General features: G+C 39.2%; 1 protein-coding gene and 1 pseudogene across 9 annotated transcripts in view; one reads left to right on the forward strand and one right to left on the reverse strand.

The window, feature by feature from the left end:
* Positions 1-729: 729 nt before the first annotated feature.
* LOC144578697 (small ribosomal subunit protein eS1 pseudogene) lies at positions 730-14,115 on the reverse strand (annotated as a pseudogene). The gene is made up of 2 exons (XR_013524969.1): positions 14,030-14,115; positions 730-1,634 (listed from the first exon to the last, which is right to left on the reverse strand). The product of XR_013524969.1 is annotated as a small ribosomal subunit protein eS1 pseudogene (transcript).
* FAM13C (family with sequence similarity 13 member C) overlaps positions 13,584-19,529 on the forward strand; it is a 114,735-nt gene continuing 108,789 nt past the window's right edge. For 4 of the 8 annotated variants that reach the window (XM_009009903.5, XM_078345940.1, XM_009009904.5 and 1 more), the window contains exons 1-2: positions 13,584-13,837; positions 13,976-14,014. Coding sequence is in view for 2 of the 8 variants with exons in the window: in XM_002756342.7 (XP_002756388.2) it covers positions 13,953-14,014 (62 nt within the window). In the remaining 6 variants the exon portion in view is untranslated. Of the gene's footprint in view, positions 13,838-13,863; positions 14,015-19,529 lie in introns of those variants that run through there. The other 4 variants (XM_054243036.2, XM_078345939.1, XM_002756342.7 and 1 more) reach the window with 1 other exon arrangement.

Here is a 19,529-nt window from a genome sequence, read left to right on the forward strand (position 1 = left end):
ATCCTCACTTCAAGAGGGTATTAAAACTCTGGCAAGACATTATCATTCTTTATCAGATAGGAATAAACTCAGTTTTGTCCTATCAGTTGGCTTTGATGATATTTTAGGGCAGCCCACAGTTGGCAAAAGAATGGCTAAATGCTGATAATTGTTGAAGCTAGGTGATAGACATATGGGGGTTTATCATATTAGTCTCTAGATTTGTGTATGGTGGAAAAGTTTTTATTTAAAAATAAAAAAAGAAAACTAAAAGTCTTTGATTTAAAACTTAGCTGGGCTGGAGCCCAAGGAAAGGAGCTGCTGAGTGAGTGATGAGAGCTCAGACAATGTGATAAGTGGACTGGAAGATGTAGCCCTGGCTTCAGCTTCCCAAGGCCCATGGCACAGTCTCCTTCAATTTAAGGAGTATGAACATGAAACTCCCAACCCAAGTTTTGACAAAATACAGCAGAAAAAAGTCTCCCTGCCTGCTCATGAATGGTGCAAGGCAAACCCTAGTCTACAACACCATTATTATGAGGACATGTTATCAGTCAGTGGACAGTGTTTATTTCAAAGTCTAGACCATATAAAGTGAATTCTTTTCTGTGGTGTTATTTCTCATGATGGTAGGAAGAAGGTAGATAACAAATAGGTAAGAAGACCAGGGGATCTTTACTATATGAAACAGCCAGGGTATCTTTACTATATGAAAATAGGAGCCAGGCAGTTCGGAGAATCCCAGGGCCTGACTGGAAACCCAGATATCCAGATACCTCCATTTCCTCTTATTTTATTTTATTATTTATTACTTTTTTTCCCCACGAATAAGGCTTTATTTGCCGCTATTGTAAGTCTGAACTTTAAGCAGATTGTTGGACTGGCGGTTCATATCCAACAGTTCATTCCACTTTAGCACCTGTCTCATGTCCTGTGGCTTTTCCAGAACTACTGCCTTCACTGTGAAGCTCCATGAGTTTTCCCAATTCAAACTTGGGCTTCTTCAGCATTTTACTTTTCTAACAAAGACGTCATAGAAAGGATAGACTGGCAAGGCTTTTCTATGTCTTTTCCAATGCTGTCTGGAATCAATTTATTGACCACTTCTTTCAAGTCATTTCTCTGCACCTCTCAGGTCGTGATTTCCATCATCATCTTCTGGATTTGGCAGACCTGTTGGTGCTGAGCATAGAGGTCTTCTGTATCTGATTGTTGCGTTTTTAGTAAAACCAACACAGAACAGACGAAGCTAGTAACCATCGGTAGTCTTGACATCAACATGAGCTTCAATCATTGTCTGCCATTTTTTGACCATGGAGCACATTTTGTCATGGGTAACATCCATGCCATGGAAGTTAGTCAGGCAGTTTTTGCCCTGAACATCTTCAGTAATCAGCTTGAATTCCCTAAATGCAACTTCATCATTCTGCAAATCAGCAAGACTAACTTCAAACACTCGACACTTGAGGCCATCAGATGCAATTATGGTTCCTTGGGTCCTGGTGACTAGGGTCTTTCCAATATTTCTTATACTGAACATAGCAGGTGCTTTCACATCATACCAACCTTTCTTAGAAAATGGATCAACCACTTGCTTCTTGGCTCCCTTTTCGCCGCCTTTCGTAAAGTGCTTGTTCTTGCCAACTGCCATGGTGCTGCTCAGAGAGCCAAAAAGGTTATTTATTACTTTTTGTACAATGATTCCATTGAGCCCCCATTGCCTTTTAACTTTCACACATAATTTGTCCATTATTTCCTTCTTCATATTTTTTGATACCTCTCAGGTTTAGTTTTCTTCTTCTGGACCTTCTCCCTAATCTCAGTAGGCTTCAAACCCTTCTGCTCCTCCATTTCTACTTACAGGCCTTCAGTGATTATAATGGAAGGGAGACGGCATCTTAGTCCCTTTAGCTCCCTCCCATAGAAGTAACCTGTGGATGTGCAGTCACACATAGGTGAGCCCACAGAAGCCAATTTATCCATAATGTTGCAGAAATTCAAGTTCCTCAGTGGAAAACTGAAACAAATAGTACTGAAATAGTCCCATGTTATTTGCAAAAATAGAATGCAATTTTTGATTGAATTATTTATGCTTCCTGGAAGTTCATAAGTAGAACTCACAAGCCAACATTCTGTATGAGCCAATGAATTTTAGTAGTAAGACCATCAACTCAATAGCCAGTTCTTTAACACTTTCATTGGGTTATTTATTATGTCGATGTTGTCATTATCTAGATAGTTTTAACTTTAAAGTTTTTCTCCATATACAAAAGCAGTTTTTCCTGTTCTACTCTCCCCTCCTCTCCTCCCCTTCCCTTCCCTCCCTCCCCCTCCCTCTCTCTCTTTCCCTCCCCTTCCTCTCCCTCCCTCCGTTCATCCCTCCCTCTTCCCTTTTCTCCCTCCCTTCCCTCCCTCCCTGCCTGCCTCCCTTCCTCCCTCCCTCCCTCCTTCCTTCCTTCGCTTCTTTTCTTCCTTTTTGCCTTTTCAACATAGGCCATGTGAGTTCATTTTTACAACCCCTCACTCCTGCCACCGCTTACAGAATTTTAAAGGTCGTTAAATCATTAAAGATGATCAAGTTTAGCTGTCTAATATTTTAGGACATTGAGGTGCAGAAAAGATTAGCCTTCCACCATGCAAGGTCAAGTGTGTTAATGGTACACTTGACCAGGTACACACTTGACACACACAGCTGAGGCAGCTTCTAGGCCCAGAACTCTCTGTCTCATGTATTTCTCCTTATTTTATGCTTCTTTCTAGGATTTTAAGATTTCAGCATTTCATTTGTTAGATGAAAACTCTCTCTAACAGGTTTTGCACATCTTATAATAATTTATATTTGTTTATGGGTTGATTCTGAATATTCTATTTTTTCCTAGGAGATTGACCATTTCTGACCAATTTTGTTGCAGTCATTTATGTCCTACTGCTTCTAGTGCCTGATATTTACTATTTGGTTGCCAGTCACAACATCACACATGGATTTTTAAAAATTGTGCTTTAGGTTCTGGGGTACATGTGCAGATCATACAAGATTGTTGCATAGGTACATACAAGGCAATGTGGTTTGCTGCCTCCATCCCCCCATCACCTATATCTGGCATTTCTCCCCATGTTATCCCTCCCCAACCTCCCCACTCCCTGCTCTCTCTCCCTTAGCCCCCACAACAGACCCTAGTGTGTGATGCTCACCTCCCTGTGCTCATGTGTTTTGTTGTTTAACACTCTCCTAAGAGTGAGAACATATGGTATTTCCTCACACATGGATTTTTAAATGATTTCTTGAGGATCATTAAGACATTAGTTGGTTTCTGTGCAAAGTCAAGCCCAGTGACAACAGGCCCAGCAGTGATCTGAGTTAAGTCCTGCACTGAGAGATTGATGCCAAATATAGAAATGCAGTAGCCCCACTGCTCCAGAGCCCAAGGGAATGCTGCTTTCTCTGGATGTGTGTAAAACACCTGCAAGTGAAAAGCATCTCACAAGGTCCATGAGAGAGAGCCAGTTCATTGTCTCAAGAAGGTGATAAGGTCAAATTTTATTTTACAGCAATATGTGCTTAGTCATTAGAAATAGTTGTGGAGTGAGACATTATGCTTTTGAAACATAAATACATCTACTGCTTTCAGTATTAGGAAACAGTATTCCTAATCCAATCTTACCAAAGTATGACTTTGAGTTATTTTTCCAGTATGATTGGTAGCTGGCATACTTCACTACATTTTGTTAACCCAAATCTGTGAAGCCACTAGAGAAAAAGCTTGGGGAAAGTGAGAATGGCAGAAGACAGAAGGGAGGACAAACTTGTAAGATTTTTTTTTCTATTGCTACTGAGCAAAACAAACTTCAAAATTGCTTCATATTTAGATTTTATTCAGCTTTTATCTAGCTAACTAATACTGGCTTCTTTGGTAATAGTCTCTAAGCTAGGAGTTTCTAATCTTTTCTTTTTTCCTTCTCCAAGTCATACAAGATGGATGATGGCTGGGTGTGAAACTTTCCCATCAGTGTGCCAGAGTTATGAGCAGTTCCCAACTCCGTCCCTTAATATCCCCTGAAGAACGTGGTTAGGAATGCATGTGAGGGAGAGTGATGCTCTTATAGAGAAAAACATGGATCTGCTATAATTTATTATTTAGATATAGAATTATTCACAAATGCAAATATTTGACAAATGACATGTAAGTTGTCATACACCTTTGAGCTAATCATGATGCTAGGTACCGAAATAATACCGTTGAATACTGTTGCTTGGATTAGCCAAATTAAGTAGTCAGCCTTTTAAATTCTTGGGGATACCAGAAATTTGCCTCTCTTCTTAATAACTGTTTCTTCCATCCACTCATCCATCTGTACATACTTCCATGCATGCACAGTCATGGGCCACATAATGATGTTTTGGTCAACGTCAGACCGCATAAATAATGGTGGTTCCATAAGATTATAATGGAGCTGAAAAATTTCTATTGCCTAGTGACATCATATTGCAACATGTTACTCGTGTGTTTGTGGTGATGTTGGTGTAAACAAGCCTACTGAGTTGTCATATGAAAGTATAGCACATATGGTTATGTACAGTACATAACACTTGATAATAATAGCAAATAACTACCTTACTGTTTTTTTTTTTGCTATTCTTTTGATCATTATTTTAGAGTATACTCCTTCTACTTACTGAAAAAAAAAAAGGAACTTAAAAAGCTTCAGGTCCTTCAGGAGGCATTCCAGATGAAGGAATTGTTGTCATAAGAACATACAATGCATGTTCTTGTGCCTGAAAACTCTCCAGTAGGACAAGATGTGGAGGTGGAAGACAGTAATACTGATGTTCCAGACACAGCGTAGGCCTAGGCTACTGCTTATGTTTGTGCCTTAGCGTTTAACAAAACTGTTTAAAAACAAAAAGCACTAAAATTTTAAATAGAAAAAAGCTTATGGAATAGCTATATTAAAAGAAAGATATTTGTATACAGTTGTATAATATATTTGTGTTTTAAGCTAAGTGTTATTATAATAGAGTCAAAGGTTAAAACTTTTAAAGTTAAAAAGTTACATTATGCTAAGGTTGTTTATGAAAGAAAGAAAACCATTTTTAATAAATTTAATGTAGCCTAAGTGTACGGCGTTTATAAAGTGTACAGTTGTGTCCAGGAATGTCCTAGCCCTTCACATTCACTCACCATTCACTCATGAATAACTCAGAACTACCTCTGCAAGCTTTAAAAAGTCTTTCATACTGTATTTTTACTGTATGTTTTCTGTGTTTAGATACACAAACACTCATCATTGTGTTCTAGTTGCATATAGTATTTGGCATAGTTTCACACAGTAGAGGTTTGTAGCCTAGGAGAAACAGGTTATATCACATAGCCTAGGTGTGTAGTAGACTGTATCATCTAGGTTTGTATGGAAACCCTCTGTGATATTAATTCACACAATGACAAAATTGCCTAATAATATATTTCTCAGACTATATCCCCATTGTTTAGCAATGCATGTTGGTATAGGGGTGCCCACAAAGTATAGATTAACAGTCCCCTGAAATAAGGTGTAACTATGACTTTGCTATCATCAACCTAAGGATAAGGAAATCAATAATAATCATTCCTAGATGCATCATTGTAGAGGTCTGTAGCAGATTAAAGATGGTCACAAATTCTTTGACCTTCTTCTCATCAAGAAATGGGGCCTATTATCTTGCCATTGAATATGAGCTGACTTTTATCTGCTTTGCCCGGTGGAGTATGGCAGAAGTAATGTTACAGCAGTTTTAGGTCAAGGCTTTAAGTAGAATGGCAGCTTCTGCCTTGGTCTCTTGCACATCAGCTACTATTTTAAAAGGCAGATTGCCTTAAAACCACTATGCTATGAGAAGTTCAAAGCACATGGAGAGGCCCTGCAGGATGAGATACCATGTGGAGAGAGAGGTCAGGGAACATTGAGTGATTGGCTCTGTGAGTGGAGAAGCCCTCTTGGAAGGTGATCCTCTGGTTCCATTTGTCCCAGATTACACCACATGGATCAGAGATGAGGTGTCTGCCTGAACTCTCTTATAATTCCTGACCCTCACAATCATGGACAAAATAAAATGGTTGTCTTAAGTCATTAATGCAATATATAACTAGAATAATGTTCAGAGGTTGAACATTTTAAAGAGATGCAGATTATCATATTGTAAGCACAGGCATTTATTTAAGGAGATTACCAGTGAAAACATAGGCACATTTACTTAGGCCAAAGCTCAGATAGCATGTGTAAAGAAAGATAATGCTATCAAGACTTAAAAATAGCTACTTGGGAAGCTGAGGCACAGAATCACTTGAACCTGGGAGGCAGAGGTTGCAGTGAGCCAAGACTGCACCTCTGCACTCCAGCCTGGGTGACAGAGTGAGACTCTGTCTCAAAAACGAACAAACACAAAAACCAGAGTAATTGCATGTAATCATGGAAGGAGAAAGAAAAATTTAGAAACTTCTCTTTGAAGTTATAGGAGGAATCTTGGGGGTAAATTAGCCTTTCTTTTTCTTAGATTAGGGAATGTTTTGCTGAATGGGCACAAACATCTAGGATGTGTCCTGACTTATACCCAAGCAGGTGTGAGACTGTCTTTCAACTGCATGGCTTGTTAAATTGTTATCTGTATTTGACTAGAGTTTCAGTTGTTACAGCTTTGCTGGGAGAAAGTGTGTGATAAAGAAGATAGAAATGCCACTCCCACCTTGAGTCATTGCCTTCATGATGTCACCTGTAACCCTGCGGCTCCAATTTTACTCTCTCACCTGAGCAGCGCCTCAGCTATTGGGTTTAAAGCCCCCTTTTTCCTTGCTTCTTTTCCCACCTACTACCCCTAAAGTAAAATAATTTTTAACTTTCTAAATTTTAATATAGTGAATAATTATTTAAGTTTTCCAATTGATATAAGCAAGAAAACATTATGAATTGAATAAAAGTATATTTATTATATGCCTCAACTTTTTGAAGGACTATTTTCATATAATACTGATTCTATGATACAGTAAGGGCTAGCCAACATAATTTTGGCTAAAACATGTATTTAAAAGATCTGAAAAGTTGTATTTAATAGTATGAAATGTCAGATCAAACAATATAGAATGTCAAAGGAATATATACAAAGCGGGCAGTTAGGCTCAACAAACTGCTTGCCCTCTGGAAGGCACAGGTGTGGCTCTGGAGTGTCGGAGAACTCCGATAATCTGGGTCTGCCTTATGACATAACTGCCCAAACCACTCACAATGATCTTGGGTCACATGCAAAAGCATAATGTTAAGAAGAGGGAGGCACAAATTCTGATTTACTCTTCATTGAACAGACCACTACCTGGAGTACTGCCCTTTAAGAGGACATTGTCACACTTTACCCAATGCTACACAAGATGCTGAAGAGTTTCTAAGTAATGTCATATTAGATTCTATGGAAGGAATTGGATCTCTTTGGCTGAGATATGAGGAGGTGGGGTAGATTATTTCTGAGGGACATTCAAGCCACAGGTGAAAGTAACAAGAGGCAGGGGAAGACTCAAGTGGACTTTTTTTAAAGATATGGAAGATCCAACAAAAAAGCTTGCAAAGTGTAAATTTTTGGCCGCTGAAGGTCTCAAGCAGCAGTTGGAGATTGTCCTGGAAGGTTAGATATTCAAAAAATCATTAAACTAGATAACTCTCAAGGTTCTAAAGAATCACATCAGTAGCAAGGATATATTAGGTTATCTGAAAATTAATTCAAACTTAGGTGTTGATAGCCAATTGTGCTTTTTCCAAGAAATCTTTTTCTTTTAATAGGGTGTTCTAGGTTGACAATTCCACCAACATGCCCACATTTTGCTTCCACTGCAAACACTGCTGATCGGTCAGTCCCAGTACCCTTTCTGGCTAGATTGGGACCACACCTCAGAAACAAACAACATTTGGTGCAGCCAGTATCATCAGTCAGGTTAGCATAACAGCGGGAGATCTATTTGTTATCCCTGTTAAGGAAAGGAAGGAATGTCTGATATAGGAGTGCATTAGCTGATGGTAACTTGTCTTGGAAAAACCTCACGTAAAATGAGTCCCTTAATCAGCAGCTAACATTTCTAGTTAATAGAAAAAAAAAAGGGTGAATGAAACATTATCTCAAAAAAATGAAACTAAATATTTACTCATTAATTTTATTCCACAAATATTTATTGCATAGCTACCTTGGTAGACACTATTGTTGGCCATGGGGATATAGTAGTGAATAAGACCCAAAAGTCTTTGTACTCAAAGAGCTTACCCAGGGTTGTCCAATATTGGCTTCCCTGGGTTACACTGGAAGAAGAATTGTGTTGGGCCACAAATAAAATACACTAACACTAATGATAGCTAATGAACTAAAAAACAATTCCATGAAAACCTCAATGTTTTAAGAAAGTCTACCAATTTGTGTTGGGCTGCATTCAGAGTAGTCCTGGGGCCCAGGCTGCGGAAACTTGGCTTACATTGTAGTGGAGTGGGGAGGCATACAACAAATAGAGAAATCGCTATTAACTCTATGGTAGGGACAGATCCTATGAAGAAAATAAAGCAGAATAGAGTGATAGGAGAAACTAATTTAGGGAGGGTGGTCAGGGAGGTTTTCCCTAGGGGAGGACATTTGTGCATATTGCAGGTGGTATTCCCAGCAAAAAGAACTGCAGGTGCAAAGGTCATAGGGCAGGATCAGTTGCACCTGTTATCATAACAGGAGCGAGGCCAGTGTTTTGGAGATAAGTTCAGCTGTCTCCAGGGCCAGAGCACATAGGGCCTGAGAGGCCATGGTAAAATGGTAAAGAAATTGTAAAAATATTCTTATCTTATATTCTGGGGATAATTGAAATAGTGAGCCAATTCTTAGAAATTGTAAAGAATAAATCTTACCCATTGGAAGGATTATACATATTTTTCTGAAAAAAATGTAACAGCTCAAAGTGATAATCTCCACATCACATTTGATATTCACTATATTATTATAAAAAGGGAAATTACAAAATTAATTAAGGGCTTCATAAATTTTTCCCAGGACCACTCTTAATCCTTTGAGAGGTGACTCATTCCCTTCGGAATTGACATGTCAGCATCCTTGACAATTTTTTATTCTTTGGTTGTTACTGCCAAAACCTCACTTCTCACTGGTTTTGAATGTGATTCAAGCTGTTCTGCAATATCACTTCCACCAGCTTCATGAAATCCTGCCTTTTTTGTAAAAATTGAAGTTTCACTTATCAATCAATTTATATTTCATCTGCACTTTATTGTCAGGTAAATCAGAGAGAGATTGCAAAAGATGGACTTGATGTACACTAGCATTAATTAGGGAGGGATGTTTGGATGGAGATCAGTATAATAAACAGTCTGTCACTAGTAATATTTTTGGTATCACAACTTTGCTTCCTGGGCACCTTTTAATCTTCAGGAGCTCAGTTACTGAACACTCAGATAATGAGGACTCTTGTTATGCTGTCCTCAGTGGAGCTGGTGAAGAAATAGATTAGGTTAGGAGACAGGGAATTAGGAGGAGGTTTTTTCTTTCTTTTTTTTTAATGGAAAAAAATTATCTTTTCATGCAAGAGTCCTCTCTTTCACAAGGAAGCCTGGTCATTCCCAAGGATATGGACAGGAAGCTACAAGTCACTCTGTCCAGGCCAGTAGAGCAGGCCTCTGTTGATTTCCTGGCATTGTAAAGATTCTGGCTTCTTGCCCCAGCATCTTGCAGAAAGTGACTTCTCAGAATTGTCTGTTCCTCCAGGGATGTGCAAGTATTTTAAATTGAAGAATTGTAAACTGAGCACAAAGACAGTCTGGATGAAGCCAATTTCATCTGGAGCAGCCCGTCCACATTTAGTAAAGTTTTAAATGTTATTGTTCTTAAAAAAAAAAAAAAAAAAACTATGTAAACACTGTGCGTCATAGGAAGTAGAAAGAAAATATCATCTGTAAGCCTACTACTCAAACACAGTGGTATTGTTCATTTGTCCCAAACTTGGGACATAATACTAATGAAAATAATAATAATAGCCAGCATTTATTTACTATTTTTAAAATTTGTCAGGCATGCCATTTAATTTAATCTGCATAAGAACCCATAAAATAGGTCATTATCATCTCTATTTTACAGATGAGAAAATTGAGGCAAAAGACGTTTTTCATGTTTACACTATTAGTAAGTGGTGGGTCTTGAGCCTTGACAAATCTAGGAGTTTCTTTCGTTTTTTTTTCCTTTGAGATGGAGTCTTGCTCTGTTGCCCAGGCTGAAGTGCGGTGGCATGATCTTGGCTCACTGCAACCTCCGCCTCCCAGGTTCGAGTGATTCTCCTGCCTTAGCCTCCCAAGTAGCTGGGACTACAGGTGTGCACCACCACGTCAGGCTAATTTTTGTATTTTTAGTAGAGATGGGGTTTCACCATACTGGCCAGGAACTCTGACCTCATGATCTGCCCACCTTAGCCTCCCAGCCCAGCCAAAGTTTCTTTCTTGACCACTACACTGTTGCTTTCTATCTTGCATATAGTCAAGTCAATACATTAGAATTGACAATTTTACAATTAACTATTTGTATTAGATCTGATATTCAGATATTAGTTTTAAGAAAAATGTTGAGCTTAACATGTAAGTGAATTAACCATATTCAAATCTAACATTTTCATTTTCCCTTTATTTTACTTATATTGTATAAAATAGAATTGTACATATAATATACATTATGTATTTTATATACATAAATATGCAATATATATTTCTATTAAAAGTGTTATGATGTCAGGGCCTGTGTCTGGCTTATTCAAATGTTTGGGATAGTAATAAGCATATAGAATCATTTGTTCATTCATTCATTTCTTCAATAAATATACCAGTTAATTCCCTTTGCATTTTTTTCCTGATATACTCAGGAGTTCTTTTCTCAAAATTCCTAGTCATACATCATGTTAATTGATGATATATTTAATAAAAAATTATTTTGGTGTTCAACAAATTTGAGGAACCCTAGTCAAAAACAGATGAAAAAACTTTTCTTTGCTGCCTAAAGTACATTGTGAATTTAGAATATGTATATTTTCCCAAACTTATTTTTGACCATGTAACTTTTAAAACATTTTCTTGGATTATCTGGATACTAGAATTTCACTGCCACTTGTGAAACACTGGCATAGAACTTACTTCTTCATAAACGCAATATTAATTTTTCTACTCCCCTTTTTGAACTCTCCTTGAATTGCTCTTTAGTAAAGCTGAGGGTTTCCAAAATAATCATATGTTGTATGATATTCATTAGTATTGTCCTAATTCAAGTTGAACAGTACAAACATCATAAAAAGCCAGTTAAAAAGCCACTTATAAAGACAATTTCTAAACCTGATTTAAGAGAAAAACAAATGTCATAAGAATTAGTTGAGAAGGAAAAATTAAAATGGTTGATTTTCTTATGTACTGCCAAATCATGTTTTTTTTAGGGATGTTTTGGTTTTTATCCATAATCAACTGTATCAACTAGTTATTTTCATTGTATGTCAGTACTGCCTAAAACCTGATTTTGGTCCTTACTATTTACAAGTTGCTGAGAACTCTTCTTTTTTTCCTTGGACATGATTGAATACTTGCATTTATTGGGTACATTTGTTATTTCATTTTATTTTCAAAGGGCCTGCTTCATTTCATAGAATGAAAAAATGGTATTTGGCAGTATATAAGAAAATTAACCATTTTAATTAAGGTTATCCTTAATTAAATGTCCAAGTCCTATTTCAGATTAAAAGCATTGAGCATTTCCATTACAATGGGTCACTGGGAATATTTACAGGAGAAAAGTGTGACCTTTCTCTACACTGGAACACTTGGAATAAGCCAACGGTCAGTGAGTACAAGGGGTTTCTGGAAATTAACAACCAAGTAATCTATGAAACCAAGAAGGCTGAATATATACTTACCTTCATCAGTCTGAATAAACAAGGAACACATCTCACTTTGAAATTACTATATAATGAATACAGTAAAGCAGCGATGTCTCTTACTCCTGAATTTAGCTCAAATGAAATAGTAGGTGGCTTAGGAACATATACGTACTATATAGTTATACATACAAAGGATAAATATTTCTAAACTTATTTTAGTCCATAGAATTCAGCCTAAGACCATATTAAGTTTTTATTCAGCTGATTTTAAAAATATTTGGAGAGAGGAAAGCAAAATTAAAAAGAACCTTAATGAAACCTGTTTTTTCTTTGAAAACTCATTTTTATTTTTCAAGTTATAACTTAAAAAAGTTGAACTACAACTCTTGTACAAACTTAGGTAGGCAGCAGAGGTCTATTCGCTTATTAATAGGGAAAACTGTAAAATGATGAAGCTGGTTCCAAGAGCATTTTGGGGATCTGTGTATTTACAGGCATTTAGAAAGAAAGTTTGGTTAGATACAAAATGATTGTTTCGTTAGATGCAAACTTGGTTAACTTCCTATAGTGCAATAAAATCATAAACACTGCGGTAATCTTTTTCTCTGGATAGACTGAATAAAATGTGCAAGTTACCATGTAGCTTCACTGTGACTGGGATCTAATCAATAGTGAAGAGCGAGCCAAACGAAACTGCAGAATTAACTAGCCCCTGGGTGGACCTGTTAACCAACGTCTCAGTTTGACAATGAAAGGTCACACTTCTCCCTTATTTCCAAGTTTTGGTAAATTTTCTGATTACCCAGTTAGAAAAATTATGAGTTTTCGTTGTTGTTGTTGTTGTTAACTCATTAACTTATGTAGGTTTGGACTAAAAACCACTATCCCAGCTGCTTCTGGGAGTAGAAAGATTAAAAAGGGGAATGGGGATCTTATTTCAAAATTGAAATAAAATATTTCAAATTCAAATAAGAATATTTAATAGATGCTACATCCCATATCCAGGTCAACATGGCAGGCGAAATGAACAATGCAAAGAGCGCAGGAAAAATATCCCTAAGTGAATGAAGCCAGCGGGGGGACTGACAGTCCTTCCTTCTTCCGACAGGGCTGCCTTTATTCAAAGAGATAACGTTTGTGGATTCCGTCTCTGCATCCTTGGTAAAGGTGCTAGCTAGAGAGCCGAGCTCAGGCGGGCTGCTCTGGGCGTAGCAAGCCCCACCCCTCTGCACAGTGTCCTAATCACCAGCTAACCCCTGAAATAAATTCTCCACTCGCCCTGCGTGGGCTCATTCACAGCTCTGTAGTCCGGGGCTGGGTGTTTTCTCTCTGGGACTGAAATAAGAGCGCTCTAGACAGGTCAGGTGTGATGCAGCCAGCCCTGCTTCAGAGCCTAGTCTTTTTCCTAGGCAACGACAACAATAACAAAAAAACCACACACACACACACACACACACACACACACACACACACACACACAAAATAAAAAATAAAACACCTAACAGCAGCAATGCCCCCCTCCCCCTTCTCGTTCTCTCCTGACTTTTTCTGAACGATGGATGAATGTCTGCGAGCCTCCACCCTGGGGGTGGGGTGGGAGTGTGGGGGGTTGGGGTGAGCTCTGTAAAATTGGTAGGAGACGTGTGGAAGAAAGCAAGTCTCCCGGGTATTTCAGCACTTCGGCAGAAACACGGGGGCATTCTCATTGGCAGCCTCGGGGGTGGCTGGCACAAAGAGCCCGAGATTAAACGCGGCGCCTGGGCCGGCGAGGTTGGGGTCGCGCGGTAACTCTCCAGGTGCTCCTCGCTGGATCCCGGGGTACCGGCCCCGCCACCGCGCCCCGCCCAGCTCTGTCCCCGCAGCCTCGCGGGCTGCCGGGCTTTGTGGTTCGCCCGTGCAGCTGGGCCCCTGCTGGGGGTGTCGTTACGAGCATGTGCAGACAGCAGCCCAAGGTAGAGCGAGCGTGCCGGGCGAGCCCGGAGACTTGCCTTGCAATGCCATGTTTGTGTATGTGCTCTAACTCCCGGAGAGCAATCAGGGAGACGGCTCCCCAGCCAGACTTGGCTGATGTTTTCTTGTTTCTGTTTCAGCCTTCAGGATAATTCCTTCGGCAGCACCGCTGTAACAGAGTAAGTGATTCTTACCCTTAAAATTAGACTTGCATGCCTTTTCTCTGGAAGCAACTATCGTGAAGGTATCCTCCACCGTTCCCAGCCGCTGTTCCTGTGAGATGCATTGTCTCCCCGAATCTGGGACTGTGAAGACCGTGAGACTTGCTGACTGATGGGGCCCAGAAATCTTTACAGGTTGAAACCAGCATTTTAGCAGCTGCCGGAGAGATAATAAAACCAGCTGATTGCTTGCAGGAGCTCAGTGCTCCAAGATATGTGTTCTTGGAGCTCAGATTTAAAAAAAAAAAAATCTATTTGACGTGTTAGAAGGGAAGCTTTGTTGTATTTTGCCAACATTGGTGTCAGTTTTCATGGAGTGCACACTATATACATTTACAGCAATAGGAGATAGATGTGAGAGGAGTTGAATTCCAGCATGTGGTAAACAGGCTAAACTTATCTTGGCCCTCTCTTGTCTACAGATTTTTAAGACCTATCAGAGTAAACTTTTCTTGCATGCCCTTTGTCATTTTTGTCTTCTGACTTCAGAGATGTAGCTATAGGAGGAATGAGTCACCTGGTCCTATGGTTAAAGTTGTTGATTAGGGCAATTAACACCCTTTAAACATGGAATGAAGTGTGCCAGAGAGCACAGTATTTTTTTTTAGATATAATTTATAAGTTATAGTTTTCATTTTTATCATCCCTTCGTGAATATGTTTTCCTAATATTATACCATATTTGTTAAAAATTAACTGGTAGTATATTTTGCTAATGCTGTATGTAATTTATGTATACGTATACGTATGAATATGCACTTCATTTAGCATTCTTTCTCTAGGCTAATTCATGTTTGCTTCTGGGACCTTTGTTGAAAGCACTCTAAACAGCTTTTCAGGAAAAGGGCATGTGTAAAGTTGTATCCCCAACTACATTTAAAAAATGTTATGAGTTTGATATAGAAGGCCTCACTAACTGGGGAGCTGTTTGCTAAAATTCCCTAAAAAGCAAATAAATGTACATATAGGTATCTTTTGACTTCCAAGTCCTACCACTGTCACAATGACTTGGTGAGGGAGGGGTAAGATTTTCAGTGCTTCCCAGGCCCTCTTGTTTTCCACATTCTTTTGTTTCTCTCTTTCGATGTGCTGCTCCTTTAGTGTCCAGTTTTGAGCAGACTTAAGTGGAGTCACTTAAACAACAAAAAAAACAGGTTGACTGTAAAACATTCATTTGGACCCACATTCTGTTTATGAGATTGCTTAGTAACCTGTGCTGCAATGCTGCTTTTCTAAAAGCCCGAGAGAAGGGGAGAGAGGTGTGCTAAAGTGTACATCTGCTGGCCGAAGATGAGGCCTGGACTTCCCGCTCCAGGTGCACAGGTACTGCTCTCCTCCCTTGGCTATGCTTACAAGCACCAAGTGCTTTCTGGCCCCGATTTTCAGGAGCCTGGTGTGGCCAAATCTTCAGTCAGTTAAAGGCACGGCAGGTTCAAAATGGAGACATTTAGCTCCAGATTTCAGATAGACATTTTTTTTTTTTTTTTCTGTAGAGGTTTCATGGTTAAATGCCGGGGAGAGTCTGGTGCCTTGTCTTTGGACACTCCCCAAGGAGTTCTGATTGCATAAGATCATGTTTTTACTTTCAGAGGAGTGACAGTGATTTATTTTAAAAGGCACCGAGAGATAATTGGTATGCCATCTGGCTAATATAAAAACCTAAAGAGCCTATTGAAAACATACCAAAAGCTTCATAGGTGTAACACATCATTGACTAGGATTGTTTAAAACTAGTCATTGTCCACAATAACATATTTCCCTCCCCTCAGTAATATGAACCATATTCCGTGCTTCTCTGGGCATGACCCCATAATCCTCAGGACCAAGGTGCTATAGCCTGAGACACAGACACAGCAGGTGCTCAGGAAATGTTTGGGTGTGGCCTTGGCCTACACAGAGGAGGGACTTTTCTCCCTTCTATGTTTTGGATACAAGAAAAGCTCTTCTGCCTCCTGTCCCCATGCCATTCCTACTTCCTTTTACTCACACCCACTTATTTTCTCCAATGCCTGAAATTTCACCTAGAGATGATTTCTTTTGGATTAAGGTCTCTTGCAGTGACCCTTATTAAAATGGAAATTAAAAAGTTTGTGCCCTTGGGAAGTGGATTCAGATTGTCATGAATACTTTAATATGAATTATTTTACCTAACCTATTTTCTAACCTGTTATGGCTATGGTTGTGCTTCACCAGCAGGGAGTCTTAGAAGAGTCAAGGGGAAAGGGATATTGGGAGGTACTCAAGGACGGATTTTATCTTCTTCTTGGTTTTTCCCAGGCCTGGCACTATCTATGCAGCTCTGGACAAATTCAATTTTTTTTTCCACCCCAATGTTTTTATCACATTGGCCTTGGCCTTTTCTTCTCTATCTGTGGCACCTTTTCATCTACTATTTTTGCATGGTCATTTGTGACGTTGCCCTGGCTAACTTGCTATTTTGAATAAAGCCTGCAATAATTCTGATTAGTTATCATTCAACGCAGTGGTTCTCAAAGCTAACTGATCATCAATAGCAATGGGGAATGGGATTGGAGCTTGTGAAAAATGCAGTCTCCCAGGCTTTTTCTCAAAGTGAGAACCCAGAATGGGTGATTTTATTGGTGTCGGGACTGTGCTGGTTTGGGATTTGGAAACCTTTAGGTCAGTGTTAAATATTTAGAAACATAGAGGTTCTATGGGTAGGCAGTGTGTTTTAAAAATCCACATTCCTGGGCTCTGCCCTCAGAGAGGTGATGGAGTGAGGCTGGAGTCTTCTATGTTGACCAGGCACTTCAGGTAGTGCTAATGCAAGTGGTTCTGGGGCCACATTTTGAGAAACCCCACAGGAGACTGTACCTCTGCAACTCTGCCTTCAGGGAACATGGTACTACAGGCCAGTGTAAATATCTTTATATCACAGCTACATTTTATCTCACAGTCAGTCTAAGGCCATTCTTCTGTTTTAGGCAGCCAAGAGAAGCACTTCTTTCACCATCATTCCTCTAAGAAATGGCATGCCCTGACTCTTGTGAGCCTCTGGCATATAGACTGAACAGATCATTTTGTTCCTGCTTTTTGGTCTCAATGTGGTGGAGCAGAAACACTCCAGGCTTCACTGCTTTAGGCCTTGGGATCTTGACTTACAACTTAGCCCAGGTGCAAAGCTAAATACCTTGGACCATTCTCAGGCTGAATTGAGAATGAAAGAACAGGTGAACTGTGAAGTACCACACAACTTTTTCTTGCTTGCGGTTGATTGAGGGAGCAAAACTCCAAATAGGAAAAAAAAAGTAGCAACCCTGAGCATTTCACAAAGAACTAAGGGGCTTCAGGGAAAGGACAGAAAGGATTTGTTAACTGAATAGAAGTTGATGGTCTTTACCAAAGTAAATGAAAATTCAAATGAACTAAAAGAGGTTGTAAAAGTGTGCTGTATAAGCCAGGAGGTAGCTGTATTTCAATTACTCTATCTGTGAGCTTGGAATTGTGCTCCTTGGGTGGCACCTGGAGTCGTTTAGTAGGCATTAACATTAGATCAACTAATCAGGTCCAGCTTTGTACTTCAGAAGCTTCTCCAACTTTGTATGTTCTGGTGCCAAGTTTCCATTTTTAACTGATTGTACTTTGAGGAGAAAGATTAATAAATCAAATGAGGGGGAAAAAATAAGTTCTTGCCAAATCCCCAAACAATAGGTATTGTTGAGCTCCAGGATTGACGCTCCAGAGGGCTTTGCTTAAGCCCTAGATCTTTGGAAGCAACAATTCTACATTTTCGTTCATTTATTTTCCTACTTTGCAACTGAAAAACATTTTTATCCATGGTACAAAGCCCAGGTGATATATTAGCTGAATGCTACTAATGAAGGAGAACAAAGCAATACTTGTAAATTTGTTTTCCATGAGATGGACAGAAAGCAAGGAAGGTTGGTTTATTCTATTAAAAGCAGCATTTTGTTAACTTTTTTTTTAAGTCAGAGTCTTACTCTGTTCCCCAGATCAGAGTAATGGTCTGGTGCTCACTACAGCCTCCACTTCCCAAGCTCAAGTGATTCTCATGCCTCAGACTTCTGAGTAATTAGCCACACCTGGCTAATTTTTAGTAGAGACAGGTTTCACCATGTTGGTTAGGCTGGTCTCGAACTTCCAACTCAGGCCCACCTTGACCTCCCAGAGTGCTCAGATTTCACACGTGAGACACTGCACTAGGCCAACCAATATTTTAAATTGCCAGAGGTAACAAAATGTTTCAGTAGGTAGAGAAGGTTAGAGTCTGTGGGTGCCCACTGTTTAACTCACTACAAAACTATAAATTAAAAAAAAAAGATTTTAAGGGAAGAGGGCTGGAGCTTTAATGGATTCACTGTGTGGGTTAATTATACACCATTGTCAGTAAAGAATATTTTAAATTGTTAAATTATCTCATGATATAAATACTATGTTATGGTTATATGTATGTATGTAGGTATTTATTTGCTTTATTTTTGTCTACTCATTACATTGTGGATTTCTTAAGGCAAGGTTCAGATCATTTTTCAAATTTTGTGACCTTTAGAAGCAGTGCTACACAAAATATGAGTCTCCAAATTGTTTATAATTTGTCTGAGATAAGATAAAAGCAGAAATAGGGAGTAGATATCTAATAACTTTAATAGGAATTTGACATGGCTGTGACATTTTTACCAAAGTGTTTTTCCACAGTGGTGTGGAAATAAAAAAACAAACTGGTCTGTCCCAAACCTTGAGAGTTTGAGAAGCACAGCTCCAATGTCTAGTCTTGAACTCCTGACTACAGGTGATCCGCCCACCTCGGCCTCCCGAAGTGCTGGGATTACAGGCGTGAGCCACTGCACCCGACCTCCAATGTCTAATGTAGTACCTGAATTCTGTAAATACTCAATAAATGCTCATTACATTATTTCAGAGATCAGATCTATTAGGGAACAAAGTTAATATTTCAATTCAAGTATTTTTTAGTGTCTCTAGAGTCCTCTGGCACTGTGGCAATATATCTAGGAAAAGAAATAATAGTGATTTCTACTCATGGAATTAATAACTAATCAAAAAGATCTCAGTGGTGCAAAAGATTACAAAGGGATGTGAGGTGAGATATAGTTGCTTGTCAAAACCTCAAAATGAAGAGTAGATGTTTATGGATTAAAGTAAAAGTAGGAACTTGGCACATGTATTAGTCAGGCTTCTCTAAAGGGACAGAATTAAGAGGATATATGTAGATATGAAAGAGAGTTTATTAGGAGAATTGACTCACATGATCACAAGGTGAAGTCCCACAATAGGCCATCTGCAAGCTGAGGATCGAGGAAGCTACTCTGAGTCCCAAAACCTCAAAAGTAGGGAAGCCAACAGTGCAGCCTTCGGTCTGCAGAAGGCCTGAGAGCCCCTAGCAAATCATTGGTGTAAGTCCAAGAGTCCAAAAGCTGAAGAGCTTAGAGTCTGGTGTTCTAGGGCAGGAAGCCTCCAGCACAAGAGGAAGATGT

Source organism: Callithrix jacchus, chromosome 12 (assembly GCF_049354715.1).
Source record: "Callithrix jacchus isolate 240 chromosome 12, calJac240_pri, whole genome shotgun sequence".
Lineage (NCBI taxonomy): Eukaryota > Metazoa > Chordata > Mammalia > Primates > Cebidae > Callithrix > Callithrix jacchus.